This window comes from Mustela nigripes, chromosome 9 (genome assembly GCF_022355385.1).
Source record: "Mustela nigripes isolate SB6536 chromosome 9, MUSNIG.SB6536, whole genome shotgun sequence".
Taxonomy (NCBI): Eukaryota; Metazoa; Chordata; class Mammalia; order Carnivora; family Mustelidae; genus Mustela; species Mustela nigripes.
Genome location: NC_081565.1, coordinates 13,614,332 through 13,621,914, shown reverse-complemented (window position 1 = coordinate 13,621,914; position 7,583 = coordinate 13,614,332). Strand labels below are relative to the sequence as shown.

The window sequence follows — 7,583 nt, the reverse complement described above, 5'->3', positions numbered from 1 at the left end:
CGAGGACAAGTGTGTTCCACAGGGGAACAAAAACTCCAGAACCCCCTTACACCTCAGACATAGCCAACCTTGACTCTGCCAAGTGCGAGAGTTTAGAATGTGTTGTGAACAATCAATTTGTAGAACTTGATTTGCCCTGGAAGACAGACTTTCTTTAGAACTGGTATTTGGTGAAGAGTTTTTGAATGTCACAGGACTCAGCGGTCTTTATAACACTGGTGGTTATAAAAGCAAAGCCCCACATGAGAGAAGTTGCTGGAACAACATCATAGCACCTTTGCTTCAACTTCAAAAGGAAAAAAAGGCGATAATAAAAAGCTTTAATAGACTGAATGTGTTTTTATAGGCAACCAATTAGCAGATTAATGAACCATTGAACCTTCTTTACTAAAAACGAATATTCAAGAACGATGAATCCCAAATGCATCCTCTTATACTGACCAACATAACTAAGTACAAATGAAGTCATTAGCATGCTGTGCTGTGTGTCAAGAAAACAAGCCCTCCCCCGCCCCGAGCCCTGGCCCCCTGGCAAACACAGATAAATGATTGTGCACTGCGCGATGATACCGTTAGGTGAGAACTTTGGTTCATGCAGTCGGCTGCCAGAAAGGTTGCACTGAAAACCCGCAGCCCTGGCACCCAAAGTCAGTCAGCGGTGGTCAGCTCGTGGCGTCAGCCGTGCTCCTTCCACAACACCAGGTGAATACTGTGGTCAGGCATGCTGGTGGCAAACACCAAGCCCGTGTCATTGTGCCCATCCAATCCATTGAGCCAGGACGCTTCGCCTGCCAGGAAGCTCGAGCCTCTCTTTGATTTCCGGTACTCTGGCAGAGGCCAGCGGCTAATCAGGCTCTCTGTCCGCAAGTCCATGATGTACAGGTAGCGGTTGTCAAACAGCAGGGCAAAGATATCTCCAAAGCCAAGTAAGGCCAAGTTTGCTATCTCAGGAGTCTTGATGACCCTACAAAGACAAGAGTTAGGAGATATGAATCAGAAGGCAATATTACTTCTGTTTCTGCCACTGTAATCTTTTCTGGAGACACAGAAAGACAATGCAAAATTCAAGAAAATTTAGAGAGTTAAAGTTTTGCATAAAAAAGAAGAGACAAAACACGGAGCTTCCTTAAGAAAGGGCGGGGGAAGAACCCTTCACAATGACACGGTAACATAGGCATGTAAGGGGAAAGGCAGCATCTGATGAAAATTTACGGAAGCACAAAATGCCCACCCAGATTATCTCACTTAACATCTAATTTCCAAGATGTAAAAACTGAAGTCTAGCTGAGGTACATACTTTGCCTAAGGATTCATAACTGGTCAGTTACCAGTAAGAACTGGGGTGCAATCACCTTCATGACTAGGTAAAAAGATGGATTCATCAAATCCTAGAATACCATCAGCCTCTTAAAGCCTGGAATAAAGACTGGAAACCAAGGGACTCACGTGCTACTCTATTCAGCAGGTAGCAAACTATAAAAACAGTAGAGGCTGGGGACGCCTGGGTGGCTCAGAGGGTTAAGCCTCTGCCTTCGGCTCGGGGCATGATCCCAGGGTCCGGGAATCGAGCCCCGCATCGGGCTCTCTGCTCAGCGGCGAGCCTGCTTCCTCCTCTCTCTCTCTCTGCCTACTTGTGATCTCTGTCTGTCACATAAATAAATAAAATCTTAAAAAAAAAAAAAACAGTAGAGGCTGAAAGATTAGTTTTCCTAAATAATCCAGAAACATTAATAATAAATGCTTCAGAAGTTGTTAGAGACAACTCAGGGAGTGGGAGGGCAGACAGCCTTCACCTTCCCCAAATGCTGGTGACAAAGGCACAGAGTGGGAGCGATCCCGCCAAACAGCAGCATAAATGAAAAACAAAAAATCATCGTCTGTTGTCTGCACACTTAAGTCTTTTGTGAGCACGCTTAGATAATTTGGAGGCACTAAGAAAAGAGCTATGAGAGAAGGATATGCAAATTCTGCTCTGGGAAAATCAGTTTGGGCCCCATGAGAGGTCAATTAACTTGACTGGCAACAAGGACACGACTGTCCAAGAGGTCAACCAGAAACGGCAGGGCCTGGTAACCAGGACAAATAAGGAGCAGGTGAAGGAGATCAGCTGAGAGGGAGAGAAACAGAATTTGCAGGAACAAATAGCTGGTCACCACCTGTAAATATGAAATGAAGGATGTGTAAGGCCAGACATGCTGAGCTCTAGAAGAGAGAATTCAGTCCACGTCAGAGAGTCACAGCTAAGCAGACTTCACCTGACATTAGGAAGGGAAAGGGATTCTGTCATGAAGAAGACCTGTCCCTCACTCACTCTGTCCCAAACCGAACTTGGTGGCCAAACCTGTTTCTCCTTCTTACTTCCTGGCTTGCTCCTTCACCCAGTTACTCAAGCTAGGAAACATGGCAACCATCCAACTCTCCTCCTTATTCAAGCCACAAATTCAATCACCACCATCTATTGATTTTACCTCTTAAATTCTCTCCTACTTTATTCACTATTATCTCAATTGTGACGACTCTGATCCAAGATGTCATCTTTTGCCTGCAGGGCTGCTGACAATTCCAATTGGTCTCACCACATCTACTCTTGGCCCCTTTCAGTCAATCTCACCTTAAAAATCTAATCCTAGGGGCACCTGGGTGGCTCAGTGGGTTAAAGCCTCTGCCTTCGGCTCAAGTCATGATCTCAGGGTCCTGGGATCGAGCCCTGCATCAGGCTCTCTGCTCAGTGGGGAGCCTGCTTTCTCCTCTCTCTCTGCCTGCCTCTCTGCCTACTTGTGATCTCTGTCAAATAAATAAATAAAAATCTAAAAAAAAAAAAAAAAGTTAAAAAAAAAATCTAATCCTATTACCACCTCATTTAACTTCAAACCCTTTGAGGGCTCTCTACTGCTCATGCATCTCCAGCACCAGGCTCCTTCAGTCTCAGGGCCTTTGAACAGACTGGTTTCTTGGTCTCCAATGCTCCTTACTGCACGCCCACTGCCGGGTAATGCAGATACTCGTCCTTCAGAGCTAAGCCCAAGCCTCTTCTTCAAAGAAGCTTTCCCTTATTCCTCAGCTACGTGAGGTCTTGAAGTACTTACTCCATACAGTGTGGCCCTTAGTCCAACCATGAAAACATCTCTAGGTAACTAGCTATTTAATATCAATCTTCCCTCCTGTGGGAATTTCCACCAGTGTGGTGAGTATTTCTGCAGGCTCCCATGTAGATCCTGATGCCTAAAACATAGGCAGTGCTCAGTAACCATCTGCAGCACATAATGAATGCAGCCGTGGAGCAATGAACACCGGCAAATGAAAATGCCTACAAAGCAAATCCAAAGGAAACTAGGAAAACAGCAAGAAAGTCTAGTAAGCCCCACATCACCAATGCAAAGCAGGAAATAACCAGAAACTTAGATAACTGCTGGGGATAGGAGCACCGACTCCAAAGACTGAAGCACATGTATGTTGCAGAGAATGCAGGTCCTGACAGGCTCACAGCCCCTTTAACTCTGATTACTTTAGAACTGTAAACACACATCCCTGCCCTGTAGTCTGGGCCCTTGAACTTAAATAACCCTGCTTGCTGTACCAAGAGAACTCAGCTCCAGAGATTGCGTCATAGCGTCGATTTACTGAGCAACAGGCGACCGTTCGTGCTTTGCTTCTTCTCAGTCAGCTTCAAAGCGTCAGCAGCCCGATCCGATCTTAGCAACTGATGCCAAAGGAGTTGCACTATGATTTCAAAAGAGGCCGGTTTATTTGTGTTGTGGCAGGTGGGGAGGAGGCAAGAGATAAAACGGCCCACCTTCCAAGAAATCTGAATCTAACACTTCTTAGCGGCAAACAATTCTGCAGCTTTATTGCTCAAAGCTAGTGTATCCGAATCCCCAAATTAACACAACTTTCATCTGGGCCTCTGGACTCTGTACATGCCACTCAGAGTGCAAAAAATACATACACAAGAAAGGCAAATGCAGGATCAAATTAAAACCCTTAGAAACTCAAAGCATTAAAAAGATGATGATACCTCTATTCCACCCTACTTCTCCATCCCTCCCATCCAAGTCTTAACTGAAAACAAAAACAACACAGCATGCCTGGGTGGCTCAAGTGGTTAAACGTCTGCCTTCGGCTCAGGTCACGATCCTGGAGTCCTGGAATCAAGCTCTGCATCAGGCACACTGCTCAGGCAGGAGTCTGCTTCTCCCTCTCCCTCTCGCCCAGCTCATGCTCTCTCTCTCTAATAAATAATCTTTAAAAACAAAAATGATACTAAACTGTAAAAGATCTGATTTTCCCACAGTAACTACTTGGATTTGAAATTCCTTCAGAAGTTCCTTCTCTCTGGCTTGCTGGTACTTTAAGCATATGCCTGCTAGATGATGCCAGGATGGTGGACAGAGAGACAGACAGATGGTGGATGGATGGATGGATGGATGGTGGAGGGCTAGGGTGAGCTGTGTGAGCTGTGAGCTGGCCAAGGCCCATACCCACTCTTGCTTCATTTCCCCCATCTATAGAATGAAACACTTAGACTAATGTTCTCTGGCACCTGTTCCAGTCTTTTTTTCTCGAAGTGTAATTATCAATCATTTCTAGAAATGATTCTGACAGTTTGGAATCCTAATTGGTTAGAAATGTAAGTCTGATTCCAGGAAGATATAAAAGGGGTTATAACTGTATGACCAGAGAGGCAGGGCCTGCCAAAGTCCTGCAGGCTAGTGTGACAGATCCCATACAGCTGACCTCAAACAGTCACGCACAAAAACAATGACGAGTACATTCAATTTTCTGTACTACTCCAAGTCAGCATTTTCTGAACCATGCCGCAGAACACTAATTCTGGGAGCTGGTAATAGGTGCTCCTTAAAAGAAAGGTTCTGTGTACAGTGAGTGTGAGGCACAGTAGGTTAAACGAGCTCAAGCAGGCTTCTTCATGCAGGACTTCTCAGAGCTGTCAGTAATACCAATCCCCCAGGTCCTGTGCTTGGTCCTCACAGGTACTTCATCTCATCTTCACTTTCCAGATCAGGAAACTGAACTAAAGGTTAACTGAAATGTTAAGAAACTTATATAAAATCCTCCAACTTACAGGAGGTGATGCTGGGTTTTAAATCAAGGATTATCACCAAAATAATTTCTCTCTTTTTGGAGAGAGAGAGAGAGAGAGCATGCATGCCTGAGGCGGGGGGGGGGTGTGTGTAGGGGCAGAGGGAAAGGGGGAGAGAATCCCTAAGCAGGCCCCATGCACAGAGTGGAGTCTGACATGGGACTTGATCTCACAACCCTGAGATCATGACTTGAGCCAAAATCAAGAGCTGGGATGCTTAACCAACTGAGCCACTCAGGTGTTCCACCAAAGTGTTCTCTTAGTCACATACAGCACCAGCTTCCATTAGCTTCCGACATGCTTACAGATATCATCAATCTCCAAGAAGGGTCTAAGGTTATGCAGGAAATCACAAAATTATTTGGCCATGGACCTGTTCTTATTTATTTCTTTGGAGAGAAATCCTATAAGTTTTATTTTTCTCTAAATACTTCTGTCTTTCTACTAGTCAACAGAAGGCAACTTGATCCCTCAATGCAGAATTCCACTGAAGAGGAAGCAAAACTTAAAATATCAGAACCATACCTGAGAACATACAGATGGCCAAAGGACACATGAAAAATGTACAACATCACTCATCGTCAGGGAAATGCAAACCAAAACCATGATGAGGAGTGCCTGGGTGGGTCAGTACATTAAGCACCTGCCTTTAACTCAAGTCACGATCCCAGGGTCCTGAGATCAACTCCTGCATTGGGCTCCCTGCTCAGCGGGGAGTCTGCTTCTCTCTCCCTGCTCATGCTCACTTGCTGTCTCTCAAATAAATAAAATCTAAAGCAAGAACAAAAAACCATGATGAGGTACCACCTCGTACCTGTCAGAATGGCTAAAATCAAAAACATAAGAAATAACAAGAGTTGACAAGGATGTGGAGAAAACGGAACCCTCCTGCACTGCTGGTGGGAATGCAAACTGGTGCAGCCATTGTGGAAAATAGTATGGAGGTTCCTCAGAAAATTAAAAATACAGAACTACCTTACAATCCAGTAACTGCACTACTAGGTATTTACCCAAAGAATAGAAAACACTAATTCAAAGGGATACACGCATCCTGGTGGTTTTACTGCAGCAGTTATTAACAACAGCCAAGATATGGAAGCAGCCCAAGTGTCCATCAACAGATGAATAAAGATGTGGTGTATGTATGTATGTACAGTATATGCTGAATCACTATATTGTACACCTGACACTAATATAACACTACAGTGGTAACTATACTGGAATTAAAATAAGAAAATAAATATATCATTATTTCACTAAATACACATTATCTGTCTAAAACCTTAAAAAAAATTTTTTTTAAATATATCAGAACTAGGGACCTGAAAGATCTCTTCATCCAAACCCCTCATTTTCCTGAAAAGCACTTTGTTTGTTTGTTTGTTTGCTTGTTTGTTTTGGTGGGCAGCAAAGTTTATTGAGGGCTAGTATAAAGCTCCCAAAGAGGGAGGGGACAGAAGAGGGTTGCCCAGCAGGTTTAATTCTGCAAGGGGAAGTGACATAGTAAGGGGACAGATCAAAACTTAGGTCTTCTAGACTCTAGCATAAAACTCTATATGCCTCTAAAATATTTTTTATGTGTGTGATTTTCAGCATATAACTGTTTATGACATTTCCAGATTCAAGCTATTGACTAGTTCATCCAATATTTAGTTTTGTCTTTAATATTAAACCACAACAAAAAGATAAACAGGAATATTCTGTCAAAGGGAAGGCTCAGAAAAACATTACCTGAGAATATCATAACTGGCGAAGTCCCACTGGTAGAGACCCAGTGCCGAACTACAGACAATGTATTTGCCATCAAAATGAAGTCTTGGCTGCAGGCAGATACTCCTATCCTCGGAGACAGACAATGTCTTCAAGCACTTGCAGTTGATTTCTCTCCCAATTGGCCAAATCTACAGATTAAAGAAAATAAGGAACGATGACAGATCACATCACCATAGAAAAACCTGTCCTTAAACAATGTGATTTGCATTTGCCGAAGCCAGATAGAAAGTGAAGTAAATCGGAAAGACCACAGGTTTTATAGTTCAAGCTCTGATGCTACATGTATGCACTGTGTGTCCTTGGGTAAGATACTTAACCTCTCTGAATCTCAGTTCCCACAATGAAGACACCTACCACTGGAATGGTTTAAAAAATGCAGTAAGAACAGATGTGAGAGTGCTCCGTCAACTTTTTGCAAATTGTTTTTTTTTTTTTAAACACAAGTAGATTTTTATGTTTTCATAGTTTAGATCTAAGAATTAGAAGGGTATGAGATATGGGTCTTAAGAAAACAGAATGTGAAGATAAGTTTTTGTGGATCTTTTTTTCTTCATTTACAAATCAGGGGTAGAAACTGCCTCATACATACAGGACTCCCAGGTGGCTCAGGTGGTTAAGCGTCTGCCTTTGGCTCAGGTCATGATCCCAAGATCCTGGGATCAAGTCCTGCATCAGACTCCTTGTTCAGCCAGGAGCCTACTTCTCCCTCTAA

General features: G+C 43.5%; 1 protein-coding gene across 1 annotated transcript in view; it reads right to left on the bottom strand.

The window, feature by feature from the left end:
* Positions 1–303: 303 nt before the first annotated feature.
* FBXW2 (F-box and WD repeat domain containing 2) overlaps positions 304–7,583 on the bottom strand; it is a 24,683-nt gene continuing 17,403 nt past the window's right edge. Inside the window, exons 7-8 of the mRNA XM_059410927.1 lie at positions 6,830–6,999; positions 304–964 (exon numbers count right to left, since the gene is read on the bottom strand). Coding sequence (XP_059266910.1) covers positions 676–964; positions 6,830–6,999 — 459 coding nt within the window. The 3' untranslated portion in view covers positions 304–675. The remainder of the gene's footprint in view (positions 965–6,829; positions 7,000–7,583) is intronic.